Raw genomic sequence first — 18,993 nt, 5'->3', positions numbered from 1 at the left:
TGAAGGGGACACTCCTCTGTGGCTGGTTCTTGGGAGTGGTGGGAGGACTGGGGGTGTAAGGGGAAATGGCATGGGAGATCTGTTTGTGGACTACCTGTAGGTGTGGGGGATAGTGCCTGTCTGTGAAGGTATTGGTGACCATACCAAGCAAGGGAGTTTTTATCACTGCAGATATGCCACCCACAGGTGGACAGGCTGTATGGGAGGGACTTTTTGATGTGAAAGGGATGACAGCTATCTAAATGCAAGTACTGCTGGTGCTTGGTGGAAATGGCAAGAATTACAACTTTTCATAACTTTTAATAGTGTTAGGCAGTCTGATTCCATTTAAGTTAATGATCTCAAGCAACCTATGAAGAGTGTCACACAGATACTCGTGTACCAGACATACACCAATTACAGCTGAAAATTATGATGGTGTCATAGTGGGCACAAAATTGAAGTTTTTTTTTAAATGTTTGACAAAAAAAGCTTTTTGTGTAGATTTTAGTGGTGTTATTGTGTAATCACATTCACCATCTACACAATTTGTTATTTTTGGCGTTGTTTGTCACTAGGCACCTGATAATTATGATTTGTATTAGTATTAATGTGCTTTCATAATTATTTATAAACTGACGAGTTCAAGTAACAGAAGAAAAAGGAGATGGCCACTGAAAATATAAGAATTTCAAAAAATAGGAAATATATATTCAAAGTTTCACACAAATAGATCAGCCATACAAACTGTTTCCAGATTATAAAGCTAGCAAATCTATTAATAGATTATTTGAAATATCCATATACACATGTATGTAAGTATAACATAAGTTCTGGTCATTGATTATGCTTTTTCACTGAATACAAAATGAAACACACATTGAGTAAATGTACATCAGAATTTTAACTGCACAAGTGATGATGCCAAAAAAACACTGGTCAACTGGTAACAACCAACTGAGGAACAAACTGGAAAAATGAACAAAAACTTGAGCCATTTGTGTTATGAGGTGGAAGTTTAGAAATTGGCCATGTGCAAGTGCATTCAGCCTTTCAGTGATGCAAATTTTTAAAGAATGAACAGAAATATAGGTAATTTAAGTTTGTTTGAGTTCTCTTTAGCTGTAGAGAAAGGGGTATCTGTGCTCCTAACTGTACTGATTTGATTACTTGTTTTTGTTATTGTTGTTGAGATTATTCATCTAATAATTCCATTTCATTTCCAGATAACTCCAATTGAGCTGGGACTCCCTGACCCAAGCTATTATTACAGAGTAGCAGAGAATGCGGTAAATAGCAATTTCATTTTTGTGTTTATGTAAAATTACGTGTATTCTAACTGGTTATGAGCATGTTGGAAAGTTAATCTGTTGTTAGTGAATATTGATCGTGTAATTTATTTTGATAAAATATGTATTTAAGTGCAAATTATAAAACTTTCTGAAATCCCTGTACTCATTCACTAATATTTAGAAAAATAGTGTTATTTATTGCTTGCTGTAATTTTTTGTGACTCTTTGTTTTAAATTGATGCATTAATGGATGGCTGTAGACTGACCTGTGTTTTATATGCTTGTTAAACTTTTCAAATTACAAAATCAGAACAAAGAATTGTTCCACATATCCAAAGTGAAAAGGGGGGAGAAAATTTGGTGTTCAGTATATTTATCGTTGAAGCTGAATGGCTTCTGAAGAAATCTGTACATTTCCCACAATAGTCCATAACTTCCTGACCTATATTGATAATTGTGGTTCAACATACATAGTATAGTTCCCATAAGGAGCTGTTATGGTGTTGCTACAAATGAAATAATTCTCTCTCGGCTAGTGAATTATTTATTCTTTAATATATCATAATTAGTTTTCAAACAAGTGGTCTTAATCTTGAGAGCTACTGTAAAAATATAAGGGACATTCAAATTAAATCTCAACAGATTGCGAAAAAAGTGTGTAAGCTGTTTATTATTTCAAGAATAATTGCCATAACTGTCAATAAATTTATCCTGCTGTGAGATATGATAGTCAATGCCCTCATTGAAAACTATTTGCAGTTTCCTGTGGAACCATGATTGTACCCAGGCATTCGTCTTTTTGTCCAAAGCAAATCCACAGCCATGAATGTCTTTCTTCAGGGTTCCAAAAATATGGAAATCGCATGGGGTTCGATGTTGCCAACGTTGTTCCATCTACACTGCAGAAGTTTCACTGGGAATCCCATACACATCCTCCATACAGTCCTGATCTCTCCCCATGTGATTTCCATATTTTTGTAGTTATGAAGAAAGACAGTCATGGCCAATGATTCGCTTCAGATGAAGGTGCATGCCTGGGTACAATTATGGTTCTGTAGGCAACCATAATTTTTTTTTTTTATGAAGGCATAGACTGGTGTGTCTCTGAGTGGGATTAATGTATGAATAGTTTGGAGATTACTTCTGAAATAATAAACAGTTTACTTACTTTTTTCTACCTGTCTCGTTTTCATTCGACAGCCTCTTATACTTTTTGTAATGAGTATATGTGTGTATAAATAATTTAAGGAGTAAAGGTAGCAACTCACCAAATAGTTCAGGTGTTGAGCTGTTGATAGGTATGTAAACATAAACAAGAGTTACCATTCCTTCTTTGGAGCCTTAGCAAGCGCATGTGTGCGTGCACCCCCCCCCCCCCCCCCCCCCCCCCCACACACACACACACACACACACACACACGCCCACCCCTGGGCGCTAATGACCATTGTAGTTGTGCGCCCTAAAACCTGGATGATGCGAGAAAGAAGGTGGGAAACAGAAGGGGAAGTTTGAGAATGATGTCTGACTTTTAGAGGAAGAGGCAGCAGGCACAAATGATTCTGGCTGCAGGCAGGGGGTTTTAGTGCAGCGCACAGTTATTTGCAGTTGTGGGTTGGAAGGGGGGTGATAGAACCATGGAAAAAGAGGGTAGAACGGGGGGTGGGGGGGGGGGGGGGGGTGGAGTAGTGGGTGTGAGTGCAGGATGAATGAAGTTATGATCATGAAGCAGGAGCTGGCATAACTTGAGACCAAGAGGGGGACTGGATTGAAGTAAGAGTATTAAAGACAACTTGCATCTAAGTAATTCAGGATAGCTTGGGAGATCCAGATGACACTGGTTGTGAAGCGCCATTGAAGGTGGGCATGTTGTGCTCAGCAGAATGTTTTGTCACTGGTAGTTAACCCTTTAAGGTGGACAGCTGGTTGGTCACCATGCTCATATAAAATTCTGTGCAGAAAGGCTGCTTCTGATTGGACAGGGTAAGTCTGTGACAGGACTTCTGTGGAATGTGTAGAGTGGGTGTATTGGACAGGCCTTGTACCTAATCTATGTAGCAAAGGAATGGTAGAAGGTGTGGCATAAAGACTGACAAGTGTATATAGGGTGGAGAAATAATGTGTCATGAAATTTTAACCCTGGATAGCTGATGCCAGTAAGAACCAAAATTACTAATGTTGTGTAGGTCGACAATGTATGGAAACTTGGCATCACAAGCTCTGATTGGCTGTGGGATTGCTCTGCTGCCGTTCATTGGTTGACAGGCAGCACTATGGTTGTCAGTTCACACATACAAACATCCTTCGCCCTGTCACTGCCTCAATGTGATACATTTGTATGTGTGAACTGACAACCATACCGTTGCCCGTCCACTGGCAAACAGCAACAGGGCAATCACATGGCCAATTGGAGTGTGTGGCACCAAGTTTCTGTAGTTTAAAAATGGTGCATTGTCGACCTACACAACATTAGTAATTTTGGTTCCTACTGGCATCAGCTATCCAGGGTTAAAATTTCGTGACACGTTTTCTCCACCCTGTATAATGGCAAAACGTAGTGTCTATGACTATAATATAAATGAGTCACAGGTCAAACTGGTCAACTCATACAAATATCTGGGTGCAATACTTTTATAGAGATGTGGAATGGAATGATCACATAGGCACAGTTGTGGGTAAAAGCAGGTGGCAGACTTCGATTTTTTGGTAGAATACAATAAGTCTACAAAGGAGATTGCTTACAAATTGCTTGTGTGACCCATCCTAAAATATTCCTAATTCATAATAATGGGACCCATACCAAATACGATGATCAGGGGATGTTGAATGCATGCAAAAAAGGGAAATCAAATGGTCACAGGTTTCTTTGAGTGGTGGGAGAGTGTGACAGAGATGCTGAAGAAAGTGAACTGGCAAACTCTTGAAGATAGACATAAACTATGCCGACAAACCCTACCTACAAAGTTGCAAGAACCAACTTTAAATGATGACTGGGAATATACAACAGACGGCTACCTATTGCTCCCGCAGGCCTCATGAGGACAAGTATAGATTAATTACAGCACTCACGGAGGCATTTAAAAATCATTCTTCCCATGCTCCATATGTGAATGGAATGGGAAAAGACCCTGGTTACTGGTACAATGGAACATACCCTCTGCCATGCACTTCACAGTGGTTTAGAGAGTATAGATGTAGATTTAGAGGCAAAATTGCAAGTAAGAAACATCCTCAGAAATCGCAACACATGTAGGTTTTCAGTCCGTGATACAATAATTACAACGTGCAGTCATCATAGTAAGTTGTTCAGTATTATGAAGATATAGCCTTTTATAAAAGGTAAAAAATTAGCATAGCAGCTCAATTTCTCAAAACTTTTATTAAATTATTGGTATATTAATTGACACACCCATGAGTAAATGTAATAAGGGAGAGATACATAACAGATCAAGCTCAGTGTTCTAGTATGGGTGTGTTTCATCTGTTACACTATTATAGTTATGCAAGATCAAAAATAATGTTGACCACACATGAAGAATGTGGATAATTTTTTCCTATTTCAAAATCAGTTGTGCATTTAATATTGTTTTCAGGGGTAATACAAAGATTGTAATTATTTTTTTAAATGTGAAAGAGAACTGTCTGCATTCTTTGTCTGTACACATTACATTTGGCTTCACGTGATTATAGCACTCTAAGATCACTTAGGCAGAGTTCAGGGACTTCTCTACTTATGTATAATGTTCTCTGCTTACGTATAATTGGACCATGTAGTTTTTTGCAAGTCAAAGGGTGTGTGAAACAAATGCACAGGCTACTGACATATTCACTTCTTCGAGCTCCTATGCAACTCCCACATATTAGGTCTACCCACAAATACGTTAATTACTATATAAATAATTCTATAGAAATTAGATGCAGTGGGCTGCTACACTAATTAGCTACATTTAACAGGTTATTACCACTAATGATTTTCAACAATTTACTGTAGTGGCTGCATTGCAGTTGTTATTGTGGAATGTGCAATGATGTAGCTTGTAATTTCTGACGTTTTATTACTGCAGTTTTGGGCTGTTGCCAGGTTATATAAACATGTACTCATGGTAAAACACGATATTACACAGGAGGGCTTGAAAAAGAGACCATTTATCCCAAAACCAGTTGTGAAAGAGTAGATAGTCAGTAGCCGAGGGAGAATTATTAAATATTCAATACTGCATTAAGAACTCCACATATAAAATTCTAGTATATCAAACGAGGATTCTCGATATAAACCTATGCTCAAATTTTTTTTGCGCAGAGCATTTTAGAATTGACATGGTAATGAGTCAATAGCCAGTAGATGGAGAGTAATTATTTCATATTCATCTGTGAGCAGTTACAGCCCTCAAAAACCTTCTTCAAAATGGAGAAAATGCATAACCGTGACATAGGACAGCCCGTTGAACTGTTATAACATTCATTATTTTGAAAGTGCCTACAACATAAATTATTATGGATATCTGTGTATATTTTCTTCCTACCATGACAAAATATGAGGATGATTTCTTTAGCCCTTTTGGTTACTGTGATGGTGTGATTTATTCCAAAGATACACACTTGAGCTATCAGGTTATGGAACTTGGAATTTAATTTCATTGGCTGTGCTTTAATTGGTGCACTTGAGTATGGCCTTTCTTGGTAGGGGTTGTCAGTCTTCTGACTGGTTTGTTGTGGCCTGCCACATCTTCCTTACCTATATCAACTTCGTAATATCAGCACAGCATTTGTGCTCGAAGATCCTCAGTTAATTATTTGTTGGATGTACTCCAATCTTGCGTCTTCCCCTAGAGTTTTTACCCACTACAACTGCCTCATGTACCACGTAAGTTATTTCTTGACATCTTAACACATCCTTCTGTAGCAGCATATCTGAAGTGGTTTGATTCCCTTATTTTCCTGTTGTTCTATAGTCTTTTAATTCACTTCCATACACGATTCATTTCCATAAAATACTGTACTTCAAACATCCATTCCCAGAAATTTTTTGTTAAATTAAGGCCAATGTTTGATGCTATTAAATTGCTTTTGTTCAAGAAATGTCCTGTTTGTCTGTGCTGGTCTGTTATTATTGTTTGTTCATTGTGAGTTATTTTGCTTCCAGGGTATCATAATTTCTTCACTTTGTCTATTTTATGGTCCAAAATTGTGTTATGTTATTTGCATTTTCACTTCTGCTACTTATTACTCACTTCTTTCTTCAGTTTCCTCTCAATACATAACGTTTTCTCACAATACTGTGCATTCCAGTCAAAAGGTCTTGTAATTCTTCTGCACTTTCATTGAGAATAACTGTTTAATCAACAAATCTTGTCACTGATATCCTTTCACCCTGAATCTTTCTTTTATCTCGATCATTGATTTTTTGATGTACATATTGAACTGCATGGCTGAAAGACTGCATCTCTATCTTACATTCTTTTTCCATATGAGCACTTCGTTCTTGCTTCTTCATTCTTATATTTACTTTCCCTATAGGTTGCACCTATTTTTCTGAGAGACGTAAACACATTATGCCATTTTACATTATCCAAATGCTTTTTTTGAGTCGATAAATTCTATGAATGTGTCTAGCTTCCATTTTCAAACATAATGTCAAAACTGCATCTCTGGTGCCTATGCCTTTCCTGAACCCAACTGGTCATCATTGAACAAATCTCAATTTTCCTTTCCATTTTTCTTTGCATTATTTTCACCAGCAAGTTGGATGTAAGAAATTCTAAACTGATCCCTTGATAGCTCTCACACTTACCTGCCCTTGATGCCTTTGGGATTGCCTGGATGATATTTTTCCTAAAATCTGATGATATGTCTCCACTCTCATAGACTCTACAAATAAACTTGAATAATCTTTTGGTTGCTGCTTCCCCTCAATGATATTCAGAATTTCCAAAGGAATGTTATCTATGCCTTCTGCCCTATTTGATCACAAGGCTTCCAAAGCTGTTAGACTCTTACTTTAATACTGAATGTCCTGTGTCTTCCATATCAACTACCATTTCTTCTTCTTTCATGTCATCAAACAGTTCCTCCCTTTCATACAGGCTTTCAGTATATTCATTCCACTTATCCGATCTCCACTTTGTTTAACAGTGGAATTCCTCTTGAATTCTTGATGTTGACTCCTGTGCTTTTAATTTCATCAAAGAATGTTTTTACTTTTTTGTACACTGAATTGATCCTTCTGATGATCACATATTTTTCAGTTTCTTTGCACTTCTCCTGCAGCCATTTCACCTTAGTTTACCTGCAGCTCCTAAGCATTCCCACGTGACTCATATTGCTGTATTCATGTCTTTCTGTGAATAGTTTTGTACTTCTTTTGTCAGTCAATGGAAGTATTTAATTTAGTAGTAAAGAAGACAACTCACACTATAGTAAAAGCGAATGCACAAAAAAGAATGGAAACGCTAGCTCTTGAACAAATTCTTTAATATGCTGTAATGTAAAAGCAAATTTGTGTGTTCAGCCCAGAAATGCATTGGCACACCTCTCTCTCTTATATATATATATATATATATATATATATATAATGGAAGGAAACATTCCACGTGGGAAAAATTATATATAAAAACAAAGATGAGGTGACTTACCGAACAAAAGCGCTGGCAGGTCGATAGACACACAAACAAACACAAACATACACACAAAATTCAAGCTTTCGCAACAAACTGTTGCCTCATCAGGAAAGAGGCCTTCCCTCTTTCCTGATGAGGCAACAGTTTGTTGCGAAAGCTTGAATTTTGTGTGTATGTTTGTGTTTGTTTGTGTGTCTATCGACCTGCCAGCGCTTTTGTTCGGTAAGTCACCTCATCTTTGTTTATATATATATATATATATATATATATATATATATATATATATATGTGTGTGTAGAGCCAGATTTTCATTCTTTTTGTGTGCCTGTGACTCAATGCTTCCACAATCCAACAAATAGTTTCCTTTTCTTTTAAATTACTTACATTCTGCCAGAACTTCCTTACCATATTATTGGAAGTATTTCTTACATTATGCAAATTTTTTTTCGCAGTTAGTTGCCCTGTACCTATACTTGTCTACTTAACTTCTGATTACCCTTTTTATCAACATCCATTCCTTTTCAACTGGACTGCATTTTGTGGTATTCATCATTACACTGTTTACAGCCTTAGAGAACTTTAGACACATTCAATCATTCCACACTGCTTCAGTATCCCACTTCTTTGCACATCCAACTGGAATCTTCCCATCTTTCCAGATTTTTTCCAAGTGTGCCCCCTCCTTGTGTGATTTTTGAACAGTGTATTTGCTGTTGCTAGCTGAAATTTATTTCATAAATCAATTAGTCTTCCACCTCTCTCATTCCTAATAAAGAGCCCATATTCCTCCTGTTTTCTATTCCTTCTATAACTACAGTGTTCCAGTTACCCACGATTTGGATTTTCGTCTCCCTTTACATACTGAATTATATGTTTATTATTCTCATATATTTTCTGTATTTCTTCATTTTCTGCCTGTGACTGTGCCATATATCTTGAGCTATTGGTGTTGTCATTGGTTTGCTGCTGATAGTTGATGAGACTGATACTATCGCTGAACTGTTCACTGTAATTGACTCTCTGTTGTGACTCGCCGATCTTCCAAAGTGCCGCTGCGCAGTTACACGCATCCTCTACATGCGGCGCTGTCTGCCAGCCATGCAGCAGCAGCGCCACCTAAGCGGCCAGCCAGCCAGCGGCCGCTAGACTCGGACTCAGTTATGATTTGACTGTTAAAGTGTACACTCGTCTTACTCTGTTTACTTGATCTGTGACTTTCACGTATTGCGTCGTCCTTGAAATATATTTGTTCAACTTGAAGTTATAACAATTGGCAACGAGGATGGCATCAATTGTTATAACTTCAAGTTGAACAAATATATTTCAAGGACGACGCAATACGTGAAAGTCACAAATCAAGTAAACAGAGTAAGATGAGTGTACACTTCAACAGTCAAATCATAACTGAGTCTGACAAGGGGAGGCCGCCAATTGTGAAATTCAGATTCGGTTCACACTGCGCATAATAAAAGCTCATGGCCAGAGGTGTAATGTGGCAAAGCACCAAGATGCACTTCTCAGCCGTTGTCAAGAAAATCGACAGTTAAAAGAAACCGTTGCGGTGAAATTCTCTCTACGATTTATAATTTCCTACAGTGTCGTGGCGCAGCGGTAAGCGCTGGGGTTCGTAATCCGAAGGTCGCTGGATCGAATCTCGCGCCATGCAACTTTTTTTTAGTATTTGTTTTTTGTAATTCGTGTGTGTGTGTGTGTGTGTGTGTGTGTGTGTGTGTGTGTGTGTGTGTGTGTGTGTGTCTATATATATATATATATATATATATATATATATATATATATATATATATATATATATAAAAACAAAGATGAGGTGACTTACCGAACAAAAGCGCTGGCAGGTCGATAGACACACAAACAAACACAAACATACACACAAAATTCAAGCTTTCGCAACAAACTGTTGCCTCATCAGGAAAGAGGGAGGGAGAGGGGAAGACGAAAGGAAGTGGGTTTTAAGGGAGAGGGTAAGAAGTCATTCCAATCCCGGGAGCGGAAAGACTTACCTTAGGGGGAAAAAAGGACAGGTATACACTCGCACACACGCACATATCCATCCACACATACAGAAAGTGGTCTGTATGTGTGGATGGATATGTGCGAGTGTATACCTGTCCTTTTTTCCCCCTAAGGTAAGTCTTTCCGCTCCCGGGATTGGAATGACTCCTTACCCTCTCCCTTAAAACCCACTTCCTTTCGTCTTCCCCTCTCCCTCCCTCTTTCCTGATGAGGCAACAGTTTGTTGCGAAAGCTTGAATTTTGTGTGTATGTTTGTGTTTGTTTGTGTGTCTATCGACCTGCCAGCGCTTTTGTTCGGTAAGTCACCTCATCTTTGTTTTTATATATAATTTTTCCCACGTGGAATGTTTCCTTCCATTTTATATATATATATATATATATATATATATATATATATATATATATATATATATGAAAAAATGTGGATGTGTGGATGGATATGTGTGTGTGTGCGAGTGTATACCCGTCCTTTTTTCCCCCTAAGGTAAGTCTTTCTGCTCCCGGGATTGGAATGACTCCTTACCCTCTCCCTTAAAACCCACTTCCTTTCGTCTTTCCCTCTCCTTCCCTCTTTCCTGATGAGGCAACAGTTTGTTGCGAAAGCTTGAATTTTGTGTGTATGTATGTGTCTGTTTGTGTTTCTATCGACCTGCCAGCGCTTTCGTATGGTAAGTCACATCATATATATATTCCCGGCAATCAGTTGCAACAATTATGCATATAATAAGTTGTTGAAAGTCGTTTGTCATGGAAAAACTGGCGACTTCGAACATGATTATGTTTTCCGCAAACAAAGTTGTATTTCACAAATGTTATTAATTGTCTTCATAATGTTTACACGTGTAGTTAACGGAAGACGTAGAAACGATATTCCGAAACGAATACGTATAGTGTAAGTCAAACGAATTACAAAAAACAAATACTAAAAAAAAAAGGTTGCATGGCGCGAGATTCGATCCGATGCCCTTCGGATTACGAACCCGATCACTTCCGCTGCGCCACAACGCTGTAGGAAATTATGAATCGTAGAGAGTATTTCACCACAACGGTTTCTTTTAACTGTCGATTTTCTCGACAACGGCTGAGAAGTGCGTCTTGGTGCTTTGCCACATTACACCTCTGGCCATGAGCTTTTATTATGCGCAGTATGAATCGAATCTGAATTTCACAATTGGCGGCCTCCCCTTGTGAGTCTAGCGGCCGCCGGCTGGCTGGCCGCTTAGGTGGTGCTGCTGCTGCATGGCTGGCAGACAGTGCCGCATGTAGAGGATGCGCGTAACTGCGGAGCGGCACTTTGAAAGATCGGCGAGTCACAACACTCTCTGTCCTGTCTTTGCATTCATGTTGAATCCTATTTCAGTTGTGTCATTGTCTGTGCTGTTGGTATTAACCTGTATTCATCTAGTCTGTGCCTTTGCATTTCCCTTTTCAAATTTTGTAGCTTCCTTACCAGATTCATACTTTTGACTTGCCACTCTCTGACTCATGGAATTTGAGCCTTTCATTGGTTATTTAATTCACAATAAAGGATGGCAGCCAAAAACAGTTGCAGGATAGAATTTTTTTATTAAAATTCTTGACCAAGGTTTCGGTACATATAAATATACCTTCATCAGAAGTAAAACTTCCTGAATAGAAAGACACATTCATTAGAAAAGCCATATCAACGAAAGTGAGAAACAGAAGCTTAAATAACGGTGAAATTGCTAAAGTAATACAGGCACACAATCTTTAGTACTTACTAAAATTACATCATGCACTGGAGAATAATAAAACAATTATGCCAAAAGGCATTTTATTATTCTCCAGTGCATGATGTAATTTTAGTAAGTACTAAAGATTGTGTGCCTGTATTACTTTAGCAATTTCACCGTTATTTAAGCTTCTGTTTCTCACTTTCGTTGATATGGCTTTTCTAATGAATGTGTCTTTCTATTCAGGAAGTTTTACTTCTGATGAAGGTATATTTATATGTACCGAAACCTTGGTCAAGAATTTTAATAAAAAAATTCTATCCTGCAACTGTTTTTGGCTGCCATCCTTTATTGTGAAGAATTTTAACAGTTGCTGCTGCAGCCATGTTTAAAATCTTGGTTATTTAATTTTTTTCTCATTGTTACATTCCCTTTTCAGACATCTGAATGGGGGGCTAATCTGAAATTGTATCATTCTAATTTACGCCTACTGGAGTGTGTCACAGGATTCAGCCTAGCTTTTATTAAATATATGCTGTTTTCTAATGTGAAAGAGAAGTAATGAAACAGATGATTATTCTTCTTTCTTTTTGTAATGAGAGTTTGTTTGAGATAAAAAATAAAATGCAGTATGAGTTGCAACTTCTGATGGGTGTACATTGGCAGGGAATCTTTTGTTATGAAAGGCTCTCACACCAGAGCTTTTCTGGATAGGTAGGAAATGCACATCATAGTGAAGTACGATTTTCTGAAGTATTTGGTGTGAAGAACTAAGAGATTTAGGTGTTTTGTACTATAGTAAATCATAGAAGTATTGCCAATATTGTTTGAGGGTGTTGTCAGACACTAATTTTCATTACTACTTTGTAAATTGGACTATGTGAGTTGTGGCTAACACAGCAGCTGTAAAGTATACACATAATTTGCAGTGATAATGTAGCAGTTTTAATGGCTCTTTTAGTATATGCAGCTGAGGCACATACATTGAATTCATTCGTTTCAGTTCAAACCTATTCCTCGCTCAGGCTGGCGAAACATTGGGCCATTCTGCATTGATCCATCCAATGTAACATCGCTGCAATCTGTGATCAAGCTCCTAGGAATCTCACATGTAACTCGAAAAGTCCTAAGTAATGCTCGTTGTGTAGAGCATGCCTGTTGTGTATTCTAAATGTCACTGTGTTCTGCCTGCTAGATATTCAGTGGTTGGTATTTACTCTTTTTCAGTAGCACTTTGTTCATGTAATTGTGTAACTAACTTGCATTCAGCTTCTAAAACATAGATTTGCTACTTAACCTAGAGCGATCTCTGTGTGTGTGTGTGTGTGTGTGTGTGTGTGTGTGTGTGTGGGGTGGGAAGAGAGAGAGAGAGAGAGAGAGAGAGAGAGAGAGAGAGAGAGTAGGTGGAGGAAAGTATATGTTTGCATGATGTTGGTGATTTATTCAAATGTGGCAAAGAGAAATCTGGCACTGTACCTTTCCAAGGCAATCAGTTTTGTACAGGATTCAGCCTACCTTTTATTAAATATATGCTGTTTTCTAATGTGAAAGAGAAGTAATGAAACAGAACTGTTCCTCAGGTTACTTTCAAGAACATGTATCATTTCATTAACATGTAATCCTTACCTATTAATAGTATGATTATAATAGAGGGAAACATTCCACGTAGGAAAAATATATCTAAAAACAAAGATGATGTGACTTACCAAATGAAAGTGCTGGCAGGTCGACAGACACACAAACAAGCACAAACATACACACAAAATTCAAGCTTTCGCAACAAACTGTTGCCTCATCAGGAAAGAGGGAAGGAGAGGGAAAGACGAAAGGATGTGGGTTTTAAGGGAGAGGGTAAGGAGTCATTCCAATCCCGGGAGCGGAAAGACTTACCTTAGGGGGAAAAAAGGACGGGTATACACTCGCACACACACACACATATCCATCCACACATATATAAAGTAGTAATGAAAGTTAGTGTCTGACAACACCCTAAAACAATATCCATCCACACATATATGTGTGGATGGATATGTGTGTGTGTGCGAGTGTATACCCGTCCTTTTTTCCCCCTAAGGTAAGTCTTTCCGCTCCCGGGATTGGAATGACTCCTTACCCTCTCCCTTAAAACCCACATCCTTTCGTCTTTCCCTCTCCTTCCCTCTTTCCTGATGAGGCAACAGTTTGTTGCGAAAGCTTGAATTTTGTGTGTATGTTTGTGTTTGTTTGTGTGTCTGTCGACCTGCCAGCACTTTCATTTGGTAAGTCACATCATCTTTGTTTTTAGATATATTTTACCTATTAATAGATATTATTGAACATGCCCATTGCAGGAAATTTGAACCTGTTGTGAGCTATGAAAGAATGTAAAGCTAGTAATAGCATAAGGGTTGAAGTTAAACAAATTAACAGTAAATATTTCAAATGCTACACTGTGACATTTCATAAACAACAGAATACTTGCAAGGCTACAGGTTTGTATTTTAATTCATATGTATTCATTGCTTGTGCCAAAATTAACAGAAAATATAATAAAATCAATATATCTGGTCATCATCACTATTGTGGCACCAGGTACAGACCCTTGCTGCTTTCACCTCCACATCCATTCCTCCCACCATTCATTTTCTGTCCTGTTACACTTTGTTAGTAGTGGATATTGGCTTTCATTGGAAGTCAGTGATCCATTTGCAGTCAATGATGAGTTCAGTTGACCAGAGTACCCAATCAATTACATCTAAACATAGCCCATTATGGAGCCACCATCAGCTTGCACAGTGCCTTGTTGTCAACTTGGGCCCTTGGCTCTTTGGGGTTTGTACCACATTTGAACCCTACCATCAGATATTACCAACTGAAATTGGGACTTGTCTGACCAGACCACAATTTTCCAGTCATCTATGGTCCAGCCGATATGGTCACGAGCTCAGCAGAGACACTGCAAGTGATATCTTGATGTGAGCAAAGGCACTCACATCAGTCATCTGCTGCCATAGCTCATTAACATCACATTTTGTCTCACTGTCCTAAGGGGGGTCACACATTTATTTCTGAGGTTATTTCACGCAGTGTTTCTTGTCTGTTAGCACTGACAGCTGTAATGGAAATGCCGCAGCTCTCAGTCATTAAGTAAAGACCTTTGACTACAGCATTGTCCGTGGTGAGAGTTAATGCCTTAAACTTGGTATTCTTGGCACACTCTTGACACTGTGGATCTTGGAATATTGAATTTTGTAATGATTTCTGAAATTGAATGTCCCATGCGTATTGCTCCAACTGTGTGTAAAATCTGTTAAATCCCCTCATGGTTCCATAATCATGCCAGAAACCTTTTCCGTGAATCATCTGAATATAATGACAGATGTGCCAATGCACTGCCCTTTTATTTCTTGAATAGATGATTCTAGCGCCATCTGTATACCAGCATATCACTGTCACATGACTTTTTGTCACCTCAGTGTATACCTGTCTGCTGCTGAGCACCTTTTCTATTTGATGAACAGTGTCTATCCTCATACAAATAGTTACATCCATCTTTCATCTGTCTCACACCAAATTAAATTTTATAAAATGATTACCAATAATATACTGCCTGATAAAAAAGTGTAGCACCCAGAAGGGTAGGAGGAAATGAAATGAAACATGACATCAGTGTGATCAGTGATTACAAATTTAAATCAAACTTATAAAAAAACTGGGCAGTATGAGCCCAAATATCGGTATTACATTGCAGCCCCTCTGGTCTGGAGGCTTGTGCTGATTTGGTTGGGAAGAGAACTGTTAAGGTGGTTGTATCTCAAAACTGAAGCAAGCTAGTGCACTACTGTTGTGATTGGTCTTTGATGTCCTGGATACCAGCACTACGACAGAGTTGACCTCTGAGCTGGTTCCATATGTGCTAGGGGAACAGATTTGGGAATCTTATTGATCACAGGAATACCTCTGCATCTCGTAGACAGTTCATAGGCACACATGTCAAGTATGAATGACCATTGTCCTGTTGAAAAATGGCACCACAATACTGTGACGTGATAGGTGCCAGTTGTGTTAATATGCAGTAGTGGATGTCAACAAACAGTGATAGGCCTATTGAAAATGATTGCCAACTTAACTTGTGTAAACAGTATGCTGACAGATTTGACTTGTTTCCCATACACATATTTAGTGAATATGTAATCATTTAGAAATAATACATTTAACTTGATATTTGCCTCATAAGCGCTTAAAAAGTGGCTAAAGTCAGGGAGGAGTTAGAGGGCAAGTGGAATAAAAAGCTGCAAGGAATGAGTATGTACACTCTGAAGTTAATAAGGATCACATTAACAGTTCAGGTGTGTTATGTAGTGAGTGCAGTGCACCAAGAAGGTAGAGTGACAAAGAAGCAAGGAATTTAAGTTATGTCTTTTGACTGATATTTGATGTTGAAGATGGAAGTTTGTGTGTGTGTGTGTTTATGTCTTTTGACTGGTATTTGAGGTTGAAGTTTGTGTGTGTGTGTGTGTGTGTGTGTGTGTGTGTGTGTGAGTGAGTGAGTGAGAGAGAGAGAGAGAGAGAGAGAGAGAACACAGAGTTTAAGGAAAACAAAGTAAAATAAACAAAAATTACTTACAGAGGATGGTCTTTTGAAGATATTCTAAGTAAAAATAATAAAAATAATAAAAAAGTGTCAAATACGGTTTATAAATTTCTCTGTAAACACTGAAAAAAAATCTTCCAAAAAATAAAATACAAAGATAACCTGGGAAATCTCAAGAAATGGTTTAGTCAGCAGTGTGTTTGGGAATGTTGGGAGTATCAGGTGAGAGGAAAATAAGGTATCTAGAACAGTCACAAAAGATAAAATATATTTTCAGAGATTAATGTTTTAAACTAATGATATAAACAGCTATTATAAACATAACTGAAGTTTCTAATGTGTGAAGGAACGGGGAATTTGTCTAGGTACCAAGAACAATCCAATGAAAAGGAAGAAGGCAAAAATGTAAGGACGAGAAAATTGGTAGCTTTGTATTTTCTACTTTGTGACAACACCCAAAGGGAAAAGATGTGAAGTGAAAGAATGGAATTTTTGTTTGTTTGAAAATTTAAAATGAATAGAGCAAATAATTTAAATATTTGTGAAGTAAAATTTGAAAAGGCTTGGAAAACACACATGAGAACAGACAAATTTATAACTAGAAGACCACAAGAAAATCTTATAACCTGTTGCAAATGATAATTTCACAATTTTACAGTTACTGATGAAGTAGTATTCGTAGCAACAGTATCTCGTGCAGTAAAAATTAAAAAAAAATGAGGAGAAATTAAGTTAACACTGTGAACTCTGCATGCGTGGAAGTTGTAGAATGAATAGAAGTCATACAATTAATGCTGGAGGAATGAAATGAAAAACTTGGTCAGATATTTGAATTATTGCGGGAAGAGTTCACCAAGTTGATAAAATGTAAAAGGAAATAAGTTTTGAAAGTTACAGAGAACAAGAAAAAAGCATAGAAAGATAGAACCAGTATATATGAAAAGGATGACTGGAATAAATCTGCCCGAACAAAATCTAGATTGCAAATTAATATAATTTAGCTGCTATAATACATTCTCTGTGAAAAGAGGAAAATGGGTGCGGCACTTGCAGAGTACAACCGAGAGATAATGTGTTCTGATCTGAGTTTGCACAAATGAACAGTAACAAATATGCTAATGAGCTTATTTTATGGTACTAACAATGGTATGACAATAATGGATGTTTCATGAAGTATTTATTAACAAATCTGTCACAGTTGCAGTACTATAATATAATGATTATTGATGGTTCGAACGATATGTAAGACAATGGAGAGACAACCATTCATCTATAGCATACTGATGTGTGACACATAGACACAGTAACAAAAAACACTATTCACGTTAGGTTTTGAGCTCTTGCCCTTTTGTAGCAAAAATACACAGAGTCACACAGACCTAAAAGCACACAGCCACACAAAGATTGATTATTGATTACCGTTTATTGAGAGCAGGGGTAGAGAAAGATGCATGAGACAAGAACAGGGTAGCAGGATATTGCAGGTAAAGTCTTCAAACAAATAGCTCAGTGGCTGCACAAGATGCAAGGAGTTCAGAAGGTAGAATAGATGAGAGGTATAAAAGGAGGAAAGAGAAAGATGGAGATGAAAGATTAAGAGAGGGTGGAAGAAGACATGAAAGAGCTGCCTCACACTATCCTGCTACCCTCTCCTTGTCTCATGTGTCCTTCTCTTCCGAATCCCCACCCCCACTGTTCAGACAACTGCTTTCAATATCCAGAACCAGTCTCACCACAGCCGCAGTAGTGTGTGTGTGTGTATGTGTGTGTGTGTGTCTGTGATGTTGTATGTATGAAGGTGTGTACTTTTGATAGAAAAAGAATAAGAGCTCGAAAGCTAGTGTAAATACTGTTTTCTGTTATGTGTGTCTATGTGCCACATATCAGTCCGCCACAGGTGAGTGGTTGCCTTTCCCTTATTTTATATAACAGTGGTCTAAGGTTGTTCAGATGGTAAGTGTAAAAATCAATGGAACTGTTTAAGACCAGTAGACCTTATTTTTGGATATTTGGTTTTGTGAATCCTTGAGCATGGATAGAAATAAAATACTTACACTTTATACTGTATTGGTACTCGGTAGCAATGTTTACTATCAATAGTAACTTTTCACATCAGTTGACAATGCAATAAACATATGAGAATGAGATTCAATTAAGATTTGTTGATAAAAGAACAATGGGGTGGAAGGGAAACTACATGAATATTTTTAGTAATCTGTGACTCAAATTTCTAGTTTCCTCCTTAGGTCCAGAACTTTTGCATTCCCATTTAACTGATAGAATTACTTTAAGACTGATGTAGCAATAAAGTACCCATACAGATATTTTACACTCCTCTTATTTGTCAGACAGGGTTTATTGTTGCTGGAGGAGCAGACTGCAGGTAATAATTACATTGGTCATAAAGCTACATGATGTTTCCTGATCAATCTTTACATAGTTATTCTGAACTGTTTATTATGGTGACTTATCTTTAGTCTCAGAATTATTGTCAGAGGTCTTCACCTTTAATGTTGAAACTTAAGTAGTTCTGATATCAGGTCTGAAGACTGGTGTAATGCGGCTCTCCACACTAAGCTATCCTGTGCAAACCTGTTCATCTCTGCATAACAACTGGAAAAACCTACATCCATTTTAACCTGCATACTGTATTGCTCTCTTTATATCGAGCATTGCATTTTGGCAGGTGGAATGGGTTGTGGTGGGGGTAATGTTGGGTTAGGTTGGGTTGGGGTAGTGTTGGCTGGAGTGGGCGAGGGAGAGAAAGGCGAGAAAGGGATTGGTGATGGGTGACTAGCGGCAGAGGT

General features: G+C 37.9%; 1 protein-coding gene across 1 annotated transcript in view; it reads left to right on the top strand.

The window, feature by feature from the left end:
• The window catches only part of LOC124606266 (endothelin-converting enzyme homolog), a 630,503-nt gene that overhangs the window by 480,457 nt on the left and 131,053 nt on the right, over nt 1–18,993 (top strand). The window contains exon 5 of the mRNA XM_047138244.1: nt 1,206–1,268. Coding sequence (XP_046994200.1) covers nt 1,206–1,268 — 63 coding nt within the window. The remainder of the gene's footprint in view (nt 1–1,205; nt 1,269–18,993) is intronic.

This window comes from Schistocerca americana, chromosome 3, assembly GCF_021461395.2.
Source record: "Schistocerca americana isolate TAMUIC-IGC-003095 chromosome 3, iqSchAmer2.1, whole genome shotgun sequence".
Classification (NCBI taxonomy): domain Eukaryota; kingdom Metazoa; phylum Arthropoda; class Insecta; order Orthoptera; family Acrididae; genus Schistocerca; species Schistocerca americana.
The sequence above is the reverse complement of the archived record's forward strand: the minus strand, read 5'-3'. Positions and strand labels throughout refer to the sequence as shown.